The sequence below is a fragment of the Labrus mixtus genome, chromosome 3, assembly GCF_963584025.1.
Source record: "Labrus mixtus chromosome 3, fLabMix1.1, whole genome shotgun sequence".
Classification (NCBI taxonomy): domain Eukaryota; kingdom Metazoa; phylum Chordata; class Actinopteri; order Labriformes; family Labridae; genus Labrus; species Labrus mixtus.
The window spans coordinates 3,742,411-3,762,734 of record NC_083614.1 but is presented as its reverse complement, the minus strand read 5'-3'; the positions used below and the strand labels follow the sequence as shown (position 1 = coordinate 3,762,734).

Genomic DNA, 20,324 nt, shown 5'->3' with positions numbered 1-20,324 from the left:
CACATTTAATATCATCCATGAAAAACATGATTCATTGAGAAGCTGATGAAAAAACATTCAATAACTGTTAACGAAGCAAAAAACAAAAACATACAAATGATACACCCCGTGTTTGTTTGTTGACTCCTCCTTTTTATAAAGCTGTGGTGCATCATCCGTATTCCACACAGAGGTGCTGTGCCCCTGACCAGTAGGGGGGCCCCTGACAGCTAACAAACTGAAACCAAAGCAGCAGCTCAAAATGTGCAAATTTTGCAACAACAGGAAACCTCCCTAAGGGGGCCCCATCAGACAGCACTCACTCATGTTGCCCTTCTGAGCGTTGCATGAATTATTGCTGTGAAAACCAAAAAGTCAACAAAGACAAATGAAGAGGAATGATCCGTCTACAAGAGGAGTAAGCATCGGGACAGTGGCAGACATGATGGTGATGAAGGCCGGTTGGAGGGGCCCAAACAGACTCCTGAATTGCCACAGAGTCCACAACATGTGGCTCTGATTTCATCTGTTCCCTGCTCCATCACTTTCACTTTGCCCATCAGGTCCCTCCACTTCTCCACACTGGAGTGAACTTCCAGAAGTTTCTAGTTTCATTAAGAGTCTCTCTTTAGTACCGACTCTCTCCATGGCATTTCAATAAACTCACATTTCATTCTGCTGTTTTTGTTCAGAGTGAGAAACATGATTTAATGATTAAATGTTTGTTATCTTTGTGTTATTATGAGTTAAACTTAGTGATTTGGTTTATTATAAGCCCTCCTCTGGGATTCATCTCCTCTCTTTACTTGAGAACGTTTTTTAAGGTGTTGATCTATTGCATTGCTTCTTCACAAACAAACAAACAAACAAATAAATATACAAATGTGAGAGCAGGTTGCTGCATGAGGAGGCGGAGGGTTACAGCGTGAAACGTCAGGTGGTCACATGTTGCTGGTCACACGTGTTTTAGGATGAACTGATTAGTGTGGAGGGTCTGAACGAGGCTCAAACTGTTGAGTGTGTGTTTGTGTGTGTGCGTCACGGTGCACTTGGGCTTCTTGTCATTTCACGTCAGTTTGAGTTTGGACAAAGATGTTGTTCCATGAGTACATTTTAAACGCAGCAGTTCTTCTGAAACGTGGTTAAAGAGTCATTCGGTTCACCGGTTTGTATCCCCCCCCCCCTCCTCCTCTCCCCTGAGGAAACTGAAGTCACACACAGAGCGGATGCAGGAGTGCGCACACTGTTTGCGGTGTGTGTTTCTCTGTCAGTGAGTCTGCGCGGCTCGATGTGTGACAGCGGGAGGAGGAGGAACACACACACACAGTTATCGTGGCTGAAGGTTGGCCTGCATGGCACCGAGCACCCGCTGAGCGCCAGCGGCAGAGCACCCAAGTGGCGAGTAGGGGGGTGGGTGGGGGGGCTGTACGAGAAACTTAAAGAGGAGGTCAAGATGGACGGCAAAGGCACCCTGAAAATGTTCACGAGGAAGAAACGGGAACTGATCAAAACGCCATCCATCTCGAAGAAGAGCCGTGCAGGAAGCCCCGGGCCGCAGAGCAGCGCGCCGTCCGCAGTGAGTAGAGCATCACTTCTGGTTTCTGCCTGCTAGTGCTGTTCAGTGTGTGAGAGTATGTGTGTGGTGTCAGATGAGCTTCAGCTGGAGGGGACAGGCTGCACAAAGGCTGATTGTGTGTGTGTGAGAGGAGACTTCTCAGAACAATAGATGTAACTTCTGTTGAGTTAATTATTTTAATGCCTTGTGACTTTTGACTTTTGACCTGCAGACTGCATGACTTGAAACTTTCATAATGGTGAACACGTCACAGAGCTTCATGTCGACTGACTGCTCAAGGACTTAGACCAGGTTTATCCTCTGCGTCTTCTCCTAAAGCAGTGACGGGCTCCAGTGTGACAGGCTCCAGTGTGACAGGCTCCAGCGTGAATGATTGGGCTCCAGTGTGACAGGCTCCAGTGTGAGTGATTGGGCTCCAGCGTGAGTGATTGGGCTCCAGCGTGAGTGATTGGGCTCCAGCGTGAGTGTGACAGGCTCCAGTGTGACAGGCTCCAGCGTGAGTGTGACGGGCTCCAGTTTGACAGGCTCCAGTGTGAGTGATTGGGCTCCAGTGTGACGGGCTCCAGTTTGAGTGTGATTGAGCTTTCAAAAGCAGTTTGAAAAGTTAACTTCTGATGGGGACAGAGCGGTAGACTAAAGGAGCATGCTGAAACGTGTTGCTAAAAGCAGCTACAACCCTTACGCTACGAGTCAGAGGGTAAAGAAAGGGGACTCTAAAGGCAAGGACAAACTGGACATTCTGCCCAACAAGCACAACGTATGGCTGAAGCAGGTATGTGAGAGTGTGGATAGGCCTGTGTCATGTTCTTGTGCAGTACTGAACCATGCAGTGATCAGGGCATCTGGGCCTTACCAGGGTTAACCCTGTAGGCCCCTGAGAGTTTGCAGCACTAACTGGAGTCTTTTACTACACTACATGTGAGAAAACCACACTAAGAGGAACACTTTCCTGTGACTTGTGTCAGTTTGTTTGCAGATGATATGTTCACTTTCGCCTCTAAAAACATCAGTTCTTATTCCAAAACTGTAAATGTCATTTGTGTCTTTCTACACCCTGCTCTGTTTGCCACGCCCGACAGCAGCTTGGAGTCAGGAAGTGTTGCTCAACGCTCCACAGGATCTTGTGAAAGTTTTCATATGTGTGTTTACCAACAGTTGCTGCTGCTGGGTGTAACGCCACAGAGACGGTCAGATGGCGTCCTCATGCCAAGCTGAAAGTAAAAAAAGGATGGTCTGATCTGTTGTCTCTCTCCTCTCTCAGCTCTCCATCCTCCAGGAGCAGCCTCGGAAAGATGCAGGCGACATCACTCTCTCCTCGCCTCAACCCTTTCCCTCTCCCTCTCCCTGTTCAATTCTCACCCCGACCTCCGCTGGGGCCCCGGACCCCTCTGTGTCCTGCCCGGGTACCCCCAGCACCCAGCACGGTAAGCTGGCTGCAATGCAAGGGGTGGCCTGCCCGTCGCCCGTGGCAACCCTGAAGAGACCGACTGCACTGAGCAGACATGCCAGCGCCGCAGGTCAGTGTTTTGTTATCATCTGTTTACTCTGCACCAAATGATGTTACTAATGAAGCCTGAGCCACCCACAAGATAGCTTAGCTTAGCATTAAGACTAGTAACAGGATATAAGAGTAACACACTCCAACAACAAGAGCCTCCTACAGCTTAGTTAGGACCAATACTGGAGTGGGAAGCAGTCGGGTTAGGAGTGGGACTACTTTTAGTCCAGGAGTAGTGATCTGACCCCGGTGCAGACTGCAGGAAATAACTCATTCTAACCATTCATTCATTCAACCTTTACTTATACTGGAGAGGTCATCGGGGTCACGGCTCATCGACAACAACATCAAGGTTATTACAGAATCAATTCAGGGACTCAATAAAAGATGACTACATAGATTTCTCGTCATTAAAACTCCTCAGCTTTTGAGTCCAGTGCAGAATAAGAAGAAGCTGTTTTTTATCGGTTCTGATCGGACTCGAGGAGGAACCTTCAACAGTCACCTTTTTACGAGAGATGATCACCAAACCTTTTTACACAATGACGTGTCGGGGTAAGAGGTAGACTGAGTGAAGACGTTGAAAACTTCACTATTGTCCAAGACTGACTTCCAAACAGAGTCCACAAGCCCTCTTCCTGCAGGACATAAAGGAACAATCATCTAGTTTCTGTAGAAATAGTCATCCCATAAAGTTCTTAATGTGATCATTAAATGTCCAGTCTTTCATCGCTCCACATGACCAGACTCTCAATCATGGGCTCGTTCCTCGCGACTACCTCCGTATCATTTTGGCCGTTTGCTGTCTCTCTGGAGAAAAGCATTGGTTCTGTTTGTCAGCGTTAAGAACTAGTCTCAGGTCCTTTTAGAGTATCTGGTAAAACATGAAAGGACTGCTGCAAAGTCTGTGCTGTAACATGGACAGAATGAGAAGCATGATAGAGAACAGTGTCGTCAGCGTATAGATTACTCAGTTTGATAGAGAAGAGACCACAGTGTTAATTAAAAACAATCAAACACCAAGCTGTCCTCTCTGAGGGGGAAGTCCAGCATTAGTCCTGAGACTTGAAGGTGCTGGTAGGCAGATCAGCCCACTCAGAAAGCAAGACGGTTTCTTTGCCCTGAGATGTTCTCACACTAAAGCCTTTAAAGGAGAAACACATCACTGATCTACTCATCCATCTCTCCCCCTAGAAATCAAATTTGTGTTTCCATAAAACATGTCTAACTTTTGCTTTTGGAGAATTTGAAGCCTCATATTTACACACTGAGTGTGTATCGTCAGGTTTCCCGCTTCAGTCGTGGGTTTTCACTAAAGGCCAGGGAAAGGGGGCTTTGACCCCCACTACTCCGTCTGACGTTCCAGAGAGCTCGGCCATCGAGGTCGAGGACATCCCCGCCCTGCTGAGGGATGTGGCACGTTTCGCAGAGGCCGTCGAGAAGCTGAAAGACGTTGTGCTGGCTGAAGGTGAGTGCAATGAAGGATTACATCGTTTCTTTAAAGCTTTTACCGTGCCCGTAAATCCCTCACTTCACAGTACACATGATGCATTCAGGTGCTCATCAGATGGTCCCATTGTCTGAGTTACATGATGCATTCAGGTGCTCCTCAGATGGTCCCAGTGTCTGAGTTACATGATGCATTCAGGTGCTCCTCAGATGGTCCCAGTGTCCGAGTTACATGATGCATTCAGGTGCTCCTCAGATGGTCCCAGTGACTGAGTTACATGATGCATTCAGGTGCTCCTCAGATGGTCCCAGAATGTCTCTGTTACAACTTATATTTGAGCTAAAAGTTGATGTGCAATACATGAATTAATCAAAAGTATCTGAACATTTACTAAACATCTTTAGCCGACATTTTGATGACGAATATGGCGTAAAGTCAGCCTCATTCTATGAAGAGTTTCCGAGTTGTTGTTCTGACTTGAGCAGGCGTTCATGCCAGTTGTAGAGATGCATTTTGTAGAGATATCTGTTTGATATCCAGAATAATTATCTGTCATAAAGTGGAACCATTATAACCTTATAATGAATAACTGATGGTCACTAACACTTTATTATCTGTTGGGCGGAGACTAATCAGCGATGCTCCTCGGATCATTTCCTTTTGTGCATATAACAGCGTTTGGAGAATAAACAAATCACTGTTTGTCTTTTTGCCCTCGGCTTCATTAACGCACCTTGATATTAAGTGGAGAGTTGTGAATGATTTCAAAAAGCATCGTCTGACGGGTACTGAGTTAGAGCCGATCACTAGAAAGCATCTCCAGCGCACCTGTCGGCCGCTCTTATCTGCTGCTGCATGAAGTGTTGTTCAAGCGTTTTTTTGGGCGGGCATGTAAGTTTAAAAAAAAGTTCAGCTTGAGACGTGGCGTTGCATCACTCATCAATGTCACTTTTGGCCTTAGCAGCCAATCAAATAAAGAGGGAGACTTTACCTCCTTTTTATTACATTACAAGCAAGGAGGAGAGCGCTAAGCTTGACCAAATGCATTTCACCCACTTGGTACAGTAGTGTGATAGTATGGCATTAGCATATCTGGACATTGTTTGAGTCGTATCAGGTCGTTTGTTTGAGTCGTATCTGGTCGTTTGTTGGAGTCGTATCTGGTCGTTTGTTTGAGTCGTATCGACTTGTTTGCAGACAGCACTACACTCTTTGTTCTCTGCTCTTCTCATTTGCATTGCACGCTCCACTTCGTTTTGATAAGGGCTCACATGAAAAGGACGAGCCATCTTTCAACAGTCCTGCTCTCCCACATCTGTGTGTTATGAATGGGGGGAGGGCTGGATGAAAAGGGGCGAGACTAACTTCTAAACCAAGTTTACAAATGGCTGTGTACGTCCTCCTCCCTTCACTGGGAGGATGTTTCCGGTGCTATGTTTCCGGGGCTACGCTTCCCCTGCCACCCACAAAGTGTAACCACAGTCTTGTCGTTAGCAAGAAGCTAACTTCTTGTTGTCTGCATTTTCAAACCCTCTTCCTCTCCTGCGTCACTCACTGAGGTTTAACACTTCATGGAGTAAATACCTCGACTCCAGTGTGGATCCCTCCAATATAGAACGAGTACTTTACAAAAATACATTTTTTTTATCCCAAAACTGATTCTGTGATTCAGATGAGACCAAAGCAGCTTTGTTTGTGTGTATATCTGTCAGCCGTGCTCGGGCTCTGTTCTGTCATGTCCTCCACCCAGGCTGAGCTTTCTAAACAGGAAGCCATGATGGATAGCCTCTGACACAAGGGCCTCGTCCACACTTCCTCCTTTGATAGGCTGGCTGCATCACCAGAATGTGGCAGCGCCTCTTCGTAATCAGCGAAACAATCAGAGCTTGAGCCTCCTCTCCTCCCTTCCTCCTCCCCGTGCACCACTTCATCTGGAGCTCCTCTTCTGGTCGCTCCGACTTCAATTTGTTACAAAGTTTTTGAGAGATTCAGAGCAGAGCAGTTTGTTTTCCTGAGCCACAGAAAGCAGATGCAGCACATCACCAGAGTTGGTTTCTAATCTTGCAAAACAATAGTGCAGCCCACATCCTTTCTGCAGAATGTTCAGGTCGCTGTGTTCCTATTGGCTGCGTCTCCGACACTCTGACACACATCGTCAGGCAGACAGTTAGAGGGCCGAGGATCGGCTGCACTCTGGCCTCCTCCCCGAACAGTCTGCCTCAGAAAGTTTGTGTGTGTGTGTGTAAGCTGCAGATGTGTCACCAGTGACCTCGGAGCAGCTGACAGTGTACTTTGACCAGACCTGTCTGTGCTCAGACTGCCCCTCTCTCTCGCTCTGTCTCCTTCCGCTGTGTCCCTCCATGACCAGCAGAGACTTTGTATGAATAATCTTTTTCACTAAACTCATAAAGGCTTGGGGGGGGGGGGGGGGGGGGGGGTCAGATCACCCCCACACTACAAATCGATGGAAAATTTATCAACATTGTGTAAAAACAACAACATTTTGTTTCTTTAAATTTTTGTTAAATAGTATTTTTGGGGGAATTAGCAATTCGTGTTTTTGCAGCTTGTCCACACACACATATCATGTCGTAAATTTATTATATCCACAGTCATCAATCAATCATTATTTGTATATCTTCAATTCATAACAAGTTTTATCTGGAGACACTTTACTAAAGAGCATATGTGATAATATGCAGGAAGGATTTCTCCTTTTGTAATTCTCTTGTTCCTGTTGTCCACACTTCCTCCCCGCTGACGTGGAGGTCGGAGCAGGCCGTGCATGAAAGAGGATTGCGGTGGTTGTAGGACGACACAGTCTGATGGTGGAGGCCGGGCATCATGACTCTCTACAATGAGTCCTACCCACTGTCTTTTAGTTTAATGCTATTGCTCAAGGGAGAGAGAGAGAGAGAGAGATAAGAAATGAATTCTGCATACCCAGAACGTCCTGATGTTTGCTCCAATACTGCCATTAAGATGCAATAACAAACAAACAAAGAAACTCGTCTATAGTGATGCATTCAATGTTGGTGGGATACAGGAGTGATGAATGGTTGCCTATCTGCAGTCGTATTTGTCTGCTTTAGATTGCACCCTGGAGGTTGCCACAGATTGGCAATTTGATAATATTCCCTCTTTGAAAATGCTGATTTTTACAATAAACATTCAACTTTGATACAAAAAACATTGAGCTGTGGGTGTCTGAAACCCCCCCCCCCCCCCACAAATAATGTAATTCTTTACTCAAACAAAATACAATCGACGTGTTGCTGGAAGAAATGAGCAGACCTTGCTCTTTTCAAGTGTAATTGCTGTAAGTTATTTGTAACACGTTGTCTATAATCACCTCTTTAGCCGTTACATTCTCTCCCCCTCTCCTTTCTCTTCGCTCATCCACTCTGCTCCTTTTGTCCCACCCATCCAGGGAAGGAGAGTCGGCGGCCCGTGGCTCACGAGTGTTTGGGCGAGGTCCTACGGGTGCTGCGTCAGGTCATCAACACTTACCCTCTGCTCAACACCGTGGAGATCCTCACCGCTGCCGGCAAGCTCATATCCAAGGTCAAAGGTCAGTCTGTGGTGCAGTGAAAGGCTAATGTTAATGCAGAGGAAGAATACAGAAATGTTTCCTTTTTTAACTTTTTTTTAAATATAAATTAAAGGAGCAGTATGTAACTCTGACACCTAGTGTTTAGTGTGGGTGGTGTCTTAAAAGCGCCTACCTTCTCTGGTCCAAACAAATCCAGAGCATTCAGGAGCAGAATCTAAAGTTAGAAGGAGGACATACTGGCTGCTGCATTGTTGTCAGAGAAGACAGCTCTTCAACATAGCATGTTTCATTAATGTCTGATCATGTAGTAAGATACCTTTATCATTTCACTCAGTAGCCTTTAGTAACTTGTTATACTTGATATATTTAGTTTGATGTAAATGATGTGTTCACTATTTAAAGACTGTGGTGTCATTTTAAACCAAAGCTGAAAGCTGAACATGCACGTCTGTGATTTCTCAGGTTTCCACTACGAGGCCTGTAACGAAGCGGACAAAATGGACTTTGAGAAGGCGATTGAAACCATCGCCGTCGCTTTTAGCAGCAAGTGAGTATCTCATACATCCCTCACAAGCCATTATCTGATTATCAGAAATAACCTTTTCAACCCTCCAACGTCCCCCTTTGGTTGAGTCCGTCTGGTGTTTGATTTAGATATTGAAACAAGTACTCAGAGTAAAAGTGATGTCGCTGCTGTTGTCTGTTTGATCTCGTCCAATCAAAGGCTTCTCCTTTCATAGTGTGAACAAAGAGCTCTGTTGTTGGAGACAGAAGTGCAGCGTTGCTGACACATTTGCAAGAGGAAAAGCCGAAAACAGGAAGTGGTTTTCTTCTGTGCTCCCCTCTGACACAAAACCAGAACTTGTAAACGCTGTTGACTACGTGACTGAGAGAACAGATTAGTGCGGACGGGGAGGTCACACATTATGAAGTGTTCTCTTTATTTATGACTTGAAATGTGTTCACTCTGACAGCATCCCACCTGTCTTTCAAAGATCTGTGTTTTGACCTTAAAAGCTCAACAATCGAGAGAACGCGCTCATCCGAACCAGAGGGGGCAGAGTGGAGCTCAAACAGGAAGGCGTCTCGCACACTGCAGTGAAATGAAATGAATGCTTTTCTGTCATGTTGGAGCCGTGCAGTGTGCGAGGCGTCGTCCTCGCTGTTTTCAGTTCATCTTCACGCCCCCAGTCTTAAACAGTAACGTCCTGAAGCGCCCTGCAGCGACAGTCCCGTCACATGCTTGTCAGGCTTTAGACATCTGTCACAGAGGCTCAGGAGGAAGTGAGCTGGCAGAGTTCATTTCTGATGTGCGCTGACGTGTCTGTTTCCTCATTCTGTCTTCAGTCTCTCTCTCTCTGTTTCACTCTTTTTCTGTAATGAACCAAAAACACCAAGATGGATGCCACATCGCAGCAAAGAAGGTTCCTGATGTCTTAATGCTGGAGAACCAACATTTACAAATGCGTTTTCATGAGAAACAACATTTCTTATGATACAGTTTCATTAACGGTTCATATTATTTATATATATATATATATAATTATAAAGGTTTTATGACTTTATTTAGAGACAGGACAGAGGGTAGAGTCAGAGCAGAGAGAGAGAGAGAGAGAATGCAGGAAAGAAGCCACAGGTCGGATTCAAACCCAAGCCGTCCACTTAGTGGACTTTAGCCTTCTGGACATGGGGTGTGTGCTCTCACCATTAGGCCACCAGCGCCCCCTAACAGATAGAAATGAACTGATTTTGTTATTCGCTGGCAGCACAATCTTGTTACTTATCAGTTCTAAAGAAGGGCTTCTCCTTCCAGTTAACTTTCTTTCTTTAAAGGTCACATGTTATTATAAATCCTCTTCTCCATGTTTCTCTAACTCTAACATGTGTCTCTAGTCTACAAACCCCTCAATGATGAGAAAAGTCCATCCTCTCCCTCTTTTCTCTGCTGCACTTTTCAGAAAATGTGCTCAAACAGGCCGTTTGTAGATTTTCCCTTCATGACATCACAAAGGGCAGTAGCCCCTCCCCCAGGTGGGTGACACTCCCACAGCTAGGTGTTTGTTCTGCCCTCTGAGTCTGCCTTCTCACCGTAAACAATAGGACATGGAGCGAGAAAGCACCGAGACAACCAAGTCCTTCCAGAGAGGGGGCGTGGTCAGACACAGCTCATTTACATATTTAAAGGTACAGACACAGAAACAGCCTGTTCTGAGCAGGGCTGAAATAGAGGGGTTTATAGACATGATCAAATACAGGATCAGAGTGTGACCTTTAATGAAACCCTTGTCGTTTCTGCAGTATCTCGTTCTCAGCCAATGTAAAGGTGTTCTTTGTCGTGTTTCAGTGTGTCTGAACTTCTGATGGGTGAGGTCGACAGCAGCACGTTGCTCTCCCTGCTGCCCACTGAGAAGAGCCGGGTGAGTGAACGCTCGACTCAAAGTATGTCCTCTTTCCAATATTTAAAAAAAAAAGCAGAGTATCAGTAATGAATGACCTTTTGGCTGTGCAGTCGATGGAGAACTTGTACACGGCGACAGGAGCAGACGGGTCAGCATTCAGGAGTGACCTGCACGACATGGGTAGGTCTTCACTTGTGTCTCCTTAAAAAGTGGCTTTAGCAGTAAGCAGTAAGCAAGGTGGCCATTTGTGTTCATCTCAGCCTCTCCACATCTGTTAAGTTCTGTCTCATTAAATCATTGTTTGGTGTTTGGTGACTGTCACATGCACATTTAGAAAGGAGTGTTCTGGCACGGCAACATGTTTCTGCAGCCGTCAAAGATCAAAGTCAGAACTGTTTTGGAAAGGTCAAGTCTCCGCCTCATGTAAAAGAAATCTAAACAAATAGTTACCACCACGTTTAAAACACAGGATGCTGCATATTTGAATCTTCACACCTCGGCTGCAGAGCCTCGTCTGTTGTGCATCGTAAACGTCAAAAAAACAATTTGTCGTCATGGCGACGAGTTGTTCCTGTAAAGTGACTTGTGTTTTGGTGTGTTGGTGGTGCAGGCAGAGTGGAGGAGGTGGATGTGATCCTGCAGAGGAGCGAAGGAGGGGTGGACTCCGCTCTGCTCTACGCCAAAACCATTTCTAAGTACATGAAAGACCTGATCAGCTACGTGGAGAAGAGAACGTCACTGGGTGAGAAAGAATGTTATAAATGAAGCCTGCCAGGAGGTCGCTCCTTTAACTCTGACTGATGTTTGTTTCTGCTCTTTCAAACAGAGACCGAGTTCTCCAAAGGCCTCCAAAGATTATACCAATCCTGCAAACACAACATAACCCATGTAAACATCACAGTCCCCTCTGAATCTCTCTCTCTCTCTTGATAAATGTGACCAAACCTTAAAACCTGTTCTCTCTCTGTGCTCCCTCCTTTCAGCCCCACATGCCCCTCTTCTCCATCTACTCGCTCGCTCTGGAGCAGGACCAGGAGCAGAGCGTGGGGCTGCAGCAGGCCACCACCACCCTGCACAGCCAGACCTTCATCCAGGTGAGACCTCCTGAAGCCCCCTGCAACATGAACTCTTTAAAACCTTCTCTTCAGACACTATGCAGCAGTCGCTGATGCCTGTTTACCTCTGTATGTGTGCGTGTGTAGCCTCTCATGCAGCGTAAGCAGGAGCATGAAAAGAAACGGAAGGAGATCAAGGATCATTGGATCCGTGCTAAAAGGAAACTGGTAAGCTGCTGTAGAACTTACAGAGTGGTACAGTTTAAAAAGCAGCAAATTAAAAAAAACTCCAAATGACAAAAACATCTCTTCAGATGGAGTGTGAAGGGAACCTCCGGAAATCCAAGCAGGCCTACATGGTCCGCTGTGAGGAGTACGAGAAGGCCAAATCAGCCGCCTGCAGAGCAGAAGAAGAAGGAGGAGGGTCCACGGCCAAGTCTGTGGAGAAGAAGAAACGAGTGGAGGAAGAAGCCCGCAACAAGGTTCTTACCAGGAACTATATATTTACTCTGTTTCTCTTTCTCTTATTCTGGACTTCACTAGTGTTAGACTGGTGCTGTGACGGTCTGACATGATTTAAAGGCTTTATATGTGATGTTTTGATCCAGCAGATGTCGCCCTTGAGCACCAGCATGAAACCAAAACAACTCGCGCTGCATTGTTGTGTTAGCATGCTAATGCTAGCGATCTTTATTATGCTCGTATCTTAACACTGCATGTAAATTTACCTGAAATGAGCGTGATCTAGAAACACAGTTAAGCAGTGAGTACAGTATGTTATTCTTCTTTTCTCTAGTCCCTCAATTAAACAACTTTTATACGTGAGGGGAGGAGTCAGCCGGCCGTCCTGGCGATGTAAACAAACTGAAGATAGGACTCTGAAAACATCACAGACAGTGGGACTCGGGTGTTACACTCATTGTAGACAGTCATGACTCACAGAGTTATTTTCAGAGGATATACTTGATTTATATTATATTTAAGTGTGAAAAATCACATATTAAGCCTTTAAGTCCTGTTGAATCCATTTGCCGATCCAGTTTAAATCAGGACAAGAGCAGGAAGTTAACCGGGAATTAAGAGTGCATGTCTTTGTGTGTGTGTGTGTGTGTGTGTAGGCGGACGAGGCGGAGGCTACCTACCGTACTTGTATAGCAGACGCCACGACCCAGCAGCTGGAGCTGGAGCACACAAAGGTCACGGTGCTGAGACAGCTGCAGGACCTCGTCAAACAGAGCGACCAGACGCTGCGCTCGGTCCGAACAAACACACTGACCTCATCTTAACATCATGACATCACAAACTCCTACTGGATGATAACACGTGGTTTGTTGTATGTCTTCGTCCTCCAGGCGACCATCTCGTACTACCAGCTCATGCACATGCAGACGGTCGCCCTGCCCGTCCACTACCAGACTCTGTGTGAGAGCAGTAAGCTGTACGACCCCGGCCGGCAGTACGCTGCCCACGTGCGAGACCTGCAGCTGCCGGAGCAGCCACAGGTCCAGTACCTGTTTGAGAACTACTCTCCATCCAGCTCATCACAGTAAGACCCACAGAATGACCTCCACTTCAGTTTGAATCCTTCAATAAATGTTGGCTCTCTGATCGGTCTGCTGACCACAGATCAGAGAGCTCCCTCTCATGGCAACCGTTGCTGGGCTACTCCCGGTTTGACAAACGTTCTCCTGGTCCGAGTTTTGGTTCCTGAACGTGGTTAAAGGAGCTCGAGGTGTCTGACAGAGTGACTCTAAATATACCACATTGTGATCCAGGAGGGTTTTTAATCCTGCATGTATCTGCAGCGTTTAGCTCTCCATGATGTCGCTGTCATTGTCAGACCATGCTCATAACTCTCAGCTATGTATTCAAAACCCTGATGGAGACGTTTAGAGGATGTTTCAGACCCCTGGATCCAGAAATGTTCAATGTTGGAGTCCAGAGGTCAGTCAGTAGAGGAGAGACAGCGAGCAGCTATGGGAGGACCGCTAACGTTAGCTGACATCACTAGCATCAGACATAGATTCTATTTTAACTATAAGTTTGTAGAGATTTAAAGTTCTCCTCATACACTGTATCTCTGTCCTGGTGAGGGTGGGGCTTGACTAAGGGTAACTTCCTGGTGAGGGCGGGGCTTGCTGCTCAGCTTAGCTAACTTAGCCCAGAGACTGGAAACATGGGGAAACTGCTCATGCACATTTTTGTCCAGATATAAAAGATTCTGCAACTTTAAACATGCAATAAAATTAAAAAAACTTTGTGTTTGAGATAAACAGAACGTACTCTTGACCCTCATCCCAATTATGCCCAAATGATAAGTTACCTAACCTACCTCATGGCCCTTAGTCGCCACGGCAACCAAAAAGGGAACTCATCCTTCAACAGACGCAAGATGTGTTGACTCGAGCTCCAGATAGCGACTACGCCGATACTACCTACCCGACCACATGGCCCCTCCTACAAGTCAACCGTGTAGACTGACAACAAGAGGCGGGGCATCAGTGGGACCCCCCCAGACCAGCTCTCATAAATAAATATCTCTGCACATGACCTCTGTTTAAACCTCAACCTGTGAAGGTTTTTGGTTTTCTAAAGCTGAAGAGAGACAGCTGCTTGGAGAAAGTTTATCACCTTTTAAACACCGGCTCGTGCTGCGCTCACTTACCGCTTGCTGAAGCGTTGACTTGTTTACACTTTGTTTTGAGAGTCGTTCATAATTAACAGTTCAACTTCCACATTGTTGCAGCCACGGCCACAGACCAAGGAATGATAGTTTCAACACGGAGCAGTCGAGCCAAGCCGACAGTCCTGCCACCAGTGTGAACACGGCGTCCGGAGACCACCGAGACGCCGAGGCTCATCGCAAGAGTAAGTCAAGTCAGCTGCTGCTGGAGACGTTAGGTCAGTCGACTTCAGACTGTTATCATATCTATTAAGATCTGTTCAGAGCGCCTCTTCAAACCATAATGTTTTCGCCTTTGTGGCGTATCGCCTCTGTACGGTCTTCAGAGGCGTTACAGAGGAGAGATGGGGTCAGCTGATCCAGCAGGGGAGAACAGCGCTGTGTGTGCGTGCATGTCTGACTCTGTGTATGTGTGTATGTGGAGCGCCCGCTGTGCCGTGCTTCTGCAAACAACGAAACACAATGTGACCTCACAGCCTCGGACGCCGTCGCAGAATCGATATGAACGTAGAAAGATGTGATGACGGCTGAGCACGGTTACGGCACTAAAGCAGCCCGAAGAGTGCGAGTGCGAGTGCGAGTGAGAGCTGAGAAGCGTTTTTTTGTGTTTTGTGTTCTGATAATCATCGTGTAACCTTCAGGGCAGGGCCACAAGTCGTGGGGATCAACGGTGAGCGATGACAGCGTGGGAGGAGAGGGAGGCCTCGATTCTCCGACGGCCAGCTCAAGTAAGAAGGAGATCATATTTGTGTTGTTTGTATCTCAGTCACCTTTTAGGTGTGAACATTGTCTGTGGGGGAACTCGAAACCGTCTTTTTTTCTCCCAGGTGACATTAGCAAAATAGCTCGAACGTCATCCACCGGAACGATGTCGTCCAATGAGGACGCCGATGAAAAAGACGGGAACGTCAACTCGTTTGAAGCTCCGAGTAAGATTGACTCTGTGTTTCTGATGAAAGGAGGAAATAAAACAGGATGTTTTTTATCTGTACAAATGATTCATTCTACTTCCTGCCGTGGATCATGTGGCGTTTTGTGTGTTCAGGTGTCAACGGCATGGATCCTGACGTGGTCGTTTCCACCAGACCGTTTCGTAACGTTGGCCTGTCTAAAGCGGCGCAGACCCACCGGCTGAGGAAGCTGCGCACTCCTTCAAAGTGCCGCGAGTGTGACAGCTACGTTTACTTCCAGGGAGCAGAGTGTGAAGAGGCAAGTCCTTCATCGTCACTAGAGTCATCTTAGGAAGTAGGCGTGGCTTAACTCTCTTCTCTGTCCTCGCAGTGTTTCCTGGCGTGTCACAAACGCTGCCTGGAGACTCTGGCCATCCAGTGCGGTCATAAGAAGCTTCAGGGCCGCCTGCAGCTGTTCGGCAGGGAGTTCTCTCAGGTGGTCAGCTGTGCCAGCGACAGCGTCCCCTTCATCATCACCAAGTGTATCTCTGAGATCGAGAGGCGGGCGCTCAAGATGAAGGTGAGGACGTGCGTTTAGATACTCAGGTCAAAGGAAACCGCTGGCGGTCTGAATCGCTGACTTATCTGATTTTTTTTCTCCTGGCAGGGCATCTACAGGGTGAACGGGGTGAAGACTCGCGTGGAGAAGCTGTGTCAGGCCTTCGAGAACGGAAAGGAGCTGGTGGAGCTGTCGCAGTGTTCGCCTCATGACATCAGCAACGTCCTCAAGCTTTACCTCCGACAGGTATTCAAACACGGCATAGACATGCAGAGATTAAATACAGACGGGACACAAATCAGTCTGTTTAAAAGGAAGAGGGAGAAAACATGGTTTTTTTTTTTCTTTATCTTGTACTCGTGATGTTTCTCAAGAGTGATTCCCACACTCAGACGATACCTGAGCGGGCTGCATAGGTATATTTTTGGCCTTTTTTTATTATTCATAAAGTGGCACATACATGAGGGAGGGAGAGAGAGAGAGACAGAAGGGGAGAGCAAGAGAGAGCGAGGTCCGCTGTCCGTACGTCCTTCCTGTAAAGGCATTGAGGTGCAACACTCGTGTCAGAACTGAAGCTTCTCGTGCCGTCGTTTTTAGTGTTGTTCTGCGGCTGCTCGCTTCCTGTGCCGTCGTTCAGTCTTAGCTTAGGATGTTTGTTGTGTCATCACCAATAAGCCTCCTCCGTTCATTTCAAATGTGAGTAGTGTTATTTGCGTCTTCAGAATCAGAATCAGAATTGGGGTTTATTGCCAAGTACATTTACACATACAAGGAATTTGACTTGATGTATTGGTGCAAAACAGAACTAGCAAAAACTTAAATAATACAGTATAAGAAGATATTATAATATATAAAATATAATTTAAAAATGTAAAATATAAAATGGGACATTGTTCAGGGGAAGAAACTGTTCTTTTGGTCTTGATGGACCGCAGCCTCTTACCACAGGGGAGAGTCTTTAGCGTTCTGCTAATAAATAATGTCAAAAGAGCAGAGACATAAAAAACAAATCTACAAAATACAGCAACGCACGACAAGACGCTGCGTGTAACGGTCAAATTCCACCAAGCTGCGTGCTCTCCGACGCGGCCTGTAGGTGTTAACGGTCGGGAGCGAACACACAATGCACACGTATCTGATGAAGGTCTGAAGTGAAAGAAGCGTGCAGATTAGAGAATAAGACAAGCCCAGCCAACTCCACCACCCAGGTATCACCTGATTCTGTGGGAAACACTGTAAAGGGTCAGAGGTCATCGTCTAGACTCTCTTTAGTAACAGTCCCTCTCATGTTACTCTTCATCACCAGCTGCCCGAGCCCATCATGCTGTTCCGCCTGTACAACAGTCTGATGGGTTTGGCCAAGGAGAGTCTGCAGAGTGAAGAAGACTCGACTGTGGGAGAGGGAGCCGAGTCCAGCAGCAACAGTCCAGCCACGGGCAAGGGGCCGGAGCTGGTGGATCTGGGTCCTGACACCAACCCGGAGGTCCTGGTCCTCGTGGACAAGCTGAAGGAGCTTCTGAAGGAGCTGCCCAAGGCCAACATTTGCACCCTACGCTACATTATCCGCCATCTCCGCAGGTCATTATTCAAAACGAGAAAATAAAAGACCAGATTCTGCACCTTCAGGTTCTGTAACCCTTTTGATAATCCCTCAATCCAGGATCGCAGAGCTGGAGGAAGACAACAAGATGAGTCCCAGTAACCTGGGTATCGTCTTTGGTCCCTCCCTGATGCGTCCTCGTCCGACGGGGGCCACCATATCCCTCTCCTCTCTGGTGGACTACCCCCACCAGGCCCGCATCGTGGAGGCCATGATCGTCTTCTATTCGTCCATCTTCCATTCCAAAACCTCTTCGTCCCACAAAGCCGTCCGCTCTGCGACTTCCTCCACGCCGCAGGTAGGACTCGCCGTGTAGATAATCTCTGAAATGATGAATCTCTAAGAAACTGTTTCATACATTCTCAGAGGGGAGCTTTAGTTTAGAGGGGGTACACTGCTGAGCCTTTTGAAGTTGTTGTGAGCTCACCTGTGAAACATGTGGAAATTCTTTATGGCTTCAGTTTTTCTGACAAACTTATCAGCTACCCTCTGTGTTCAGTGCAAACATTTACATGCTAACTACTTACCTTGTTAAATGATTTAAGTTATTGTGCATGAGCTTTTAGGACAGCCTCACATCTGCTAGCATCTATCTTAATCTTAAACATTCTTAAATAGCTTAAAGGAGCAGTATGTAACTCTGACCCCTAGTGTTTAAAATGGTACTGCAGTCTAAATTCTAAACATTGTAGAGAGCTGTCTTTAGGTCGGGTACAATCACTTCTATCTGAACCACTTCTCTTGACCGCTTCCATCACTGCAACACCTGTTGACCTGATAACTGCTCTCATATCTGACAAACCGAGGGGCATCCAAAACGGCCGTGTGGTGGGTGTGTCTTAAAAGCGCCTACCTTCTCTGGTCCAAACAAATCCAGAGCATTCAGGAGCAGAATCTAAAGTTAGAAGAAGGACATACTGGCTGCTGCATTGTTGTCAGAGAAGACAGCTCTTCAACATAGCATGTTTCCTTAATGATCATATAGTAAGATACCTTTATCATTTCACTCTCTACACATCTCACTGATTGGACCTTTCAGTTAAGGTCTGATTTGGTGTGAAAGTTTCCTAGTTGATAATTTGATTCAAACTTTTCCTTATTTATGAAAAGTAAGGAGAAAATAAACAACCCCTCATTTTAAAAATATCAACACAGATATGTGATCTTGTTTTTCTCTCATTCAGAGAAGCAGCTTGTAGTTCATAAACATGAAAAACGGAAGCAATTAAATGTGTTCAGACCTCATGTTCTACTCTGAATGTTCAACATGGCCTTCTGCCTTTAGAGAGGTCAAAAACAGCTTGTGTACCTCGTCCTTTAACTCGCCCTTTGTCCCTCGTCTCTCTCTCCTGCAACAGGATCAAAGTGCAGAGAACAAGGAGGAGAGGAGTGCTGATGGAGAGGAGCAGGAGGAGGACGGAGGCAAAGAGGAACAGAGTAAACCAGAGTCTGACAAAATGGAGGAGGGATGTGGTAAGTTTGTCTCAAGCCCGGGCTGCAGTAAAGATTTCATGAAGGTTCTTTCTCAACTCGTGTCCTGAAGAAGAAACGGCGTGTGTGTGTAAAATGGCGACTGAGAAAAACTGAATGAACAATACGGTGCAAAGAACTGGTTGCACAATGCTTTTTGTAAATGAACTTCCCCTCATAAAGGGAAATTGTGTTTGTTTTTAGCTCTCTCCCATGTGTAAACATCTCTCTCTCTCTCTCTCTCTCTCTCTCTCTGCATTCAGAAAGCTCATTGGGGTCAAGCGAGCAGCTCCCTGATTCTGACTCGGAGCTGGAGGAGAGCGGCCAGAGGACGGCTCAGTCCAGCATGCTGGTGAAGCAGGAGAGCGTGATCAGCATGGACGACGATCCACTGAGTTACGGGGACAGTTTGGACATGTCCAGTCAGTCTGCGACCCTCACTGACCTGGAACAAGACGCCAACACGGACCCTGACCACCCGGACGCAGCAGAGCCCCCGTCACCGCCGGACAGCGGGCCGCCCGACGATGACACCGAGGCAGAGAAGGACCTGTGCATCTCTCTGGCAGAGTTCAACATGAACCAGTCCAACAACAACTACCCGTCCATCTTAAGCCTGTCGGGGCTCCCACTGTCACGTCTGTGTGGAAAGAAGTTACCGCTGACCCGAAACAGGGACAACGAGCCCGAGTTTGTCTGATATCTTTGACGGCGCCGCCTGAGAGTTTAGGGACACGATTGAAAATGTTGTAAAGGGAGATGGCTTTCCTGTGTGCCGCTGTATTCATCTCTCGCCCGCAGTGGAACATCTGTTTGCTTCCAGCTGTTTGATGAATCTGTCCTCGGACAGAAGTTTTCACTCGATTGATTAAAAATGTATTTGAAGTGTTTCTGTTCAAAGCTTCTCGTCTGAGTGCTGCTGGTCGTGTTTCAGCTAAATCTTTAATAATAAATTCAGCAGTTTGTTAACATCGTCTGTATCGCCTTGTTATCAATGTCTTTTATAAACATTTTATTATTAAACCATTTTATCAACCATCTGAGACTGTGTGTGTCTATCAGGTCCAACGTTAAAACGTGGGGAGCCGAGAATCTGGAAGAAATGGAACTCAAGTTACTGAGAACAATCCTGAGTGACAGCTGCATCGCCTTCAGATCCTCACGGTGGTTTACATTTATGAATTTAATTATCCCAAACGAAGACAAAGAGGAACCTTAAATCTCCACTAATACTTAACCATCTATTCAGCCAGCTTCCTGTTTAGGGTGTGATTACAATAAGTAGACCAGTTAGGGGACGGCTGTGGCTCAGTGGTCGTCTTTCAACCGGAGGGAAAGGAGTTAGATTGCTAGTCAGATGTCCAATGTGTACTCGGGCAAAACACTTAACTCCAAGTTGCTCCCGCTGCTTCCACAGCAGCCTCTACCATCAGTGTGTGAGTGTGTATGAATGGATGAGTTAATACTGATGGACTCTTTACACAGATAGATAGATAGATAGATACTTTATTGAGCCTGAGGGAAATTCAAAGCATCCAGTAGCAGGTTACAAAGACACATTTGTTACAAATTAACCACAAAACCGACGCCCCCCCCCCCCCCCCCCCCCCCC

The 20,324-nt window shown here is 46.6% G+C and overlaps 1 protein-coding gene across 3 annotated transcripts; it reads left to right on the top strand.

The window, feature by feature from the left end:
• Window positions 1-1,195: 1,195 nt before the first annotated feature.
• arhgap45b (Rho GTPase activating protein 45b) lies at window positions 1,196-19,750 on the top strand. Of its 3 annotated transcripts, XM_061034838.1 has the most exons (26): window positions 1,672-1,890; window positions 2,001-2,036; window positions 2,123-2,327; window positions 2,817-3,072; window positions 4,339-4,521; window positions 7,934-8,074; window positions 8,519-8,603; window positions 10,401-10,473; window positions 10,566-10,635; window positions 11,066-11,197; window positions 11,282-11,343; window positions 11,439-11,549; window positions 11,658-11,738; window positions 11,825-11,992; window positions 12,629-12,766; window positions 12,863-13,056; window positions 14,257-14,378; window positions 14,835-14,921; window positions 15,021-15,122; window positions 15,239-15,402; window positions 15,475-15,663; window positions 15,751-15,888; window positions 16,949-17,220; window positions 17,303-17,540; window positions 18,601-18,715; window positions 18,976-19,750. In XM_061034838.1, the coding sequence occupies exons 3-26, from the start codon at window positions 2,199-2,201 to the stop codon at window positions 19,410-19,412; spliced, it is 3,687 nt and encodes a 1,228-aa protein (XP_060890821.1). In that variant the 5' UTR covers window positions 1,672-1,890; window positions 2,001-2,036; window positions 2,123-2,198; the 3' UTR covers window positions 19,413-19,750. The 3 variants fall into 3 exon arrangements, with proteins under 3 accessions (XP_060890819.1, XP_060890821.1, XP_060890822.1); XM_061034836.1 differs by lacking the exons at window positions 1,672-1,890; window positions 2,001-2,036; window positions 2,123-2,327 and adding an exon at window positions 1,196-1,555; XM_061034839.1 differs by lacking the exons at window positions 1,672-1,890; window positions 2,001-2,036 and having other exon boundaries at window positions 2,104-2,327.
• Window positions 19,751-20,324: the final 574 nt, after the last annotated feature.

What these genes read in the sequence shown, in the direction of transcription:
- arhgap45b (XM_061034836.1), top strand. Translation starts at nt 1,268, where the DNA reads ATGTGTGACAGCGGGAGGAGGAGGAACACACACACACAGTTATCGTGG. An exon ending in GCAAACACAACATAACCCAT is followed by an intron (nt 11,344 to 11,438) that starts GTAAACATCACA and finishes CCCTCCTTTCAG; the next exon opens with CCCCACATGCCCCTCTTCTC. An exon ending in CAACTCGTTTGAAGCTCCGA is followed by an intron (nt 15,123 to 15,238) that starts GTAAGATTGACT and finishes TTGTGTGTTCAG; the next exon opens with GTGTCAACGGCATGGATCCT.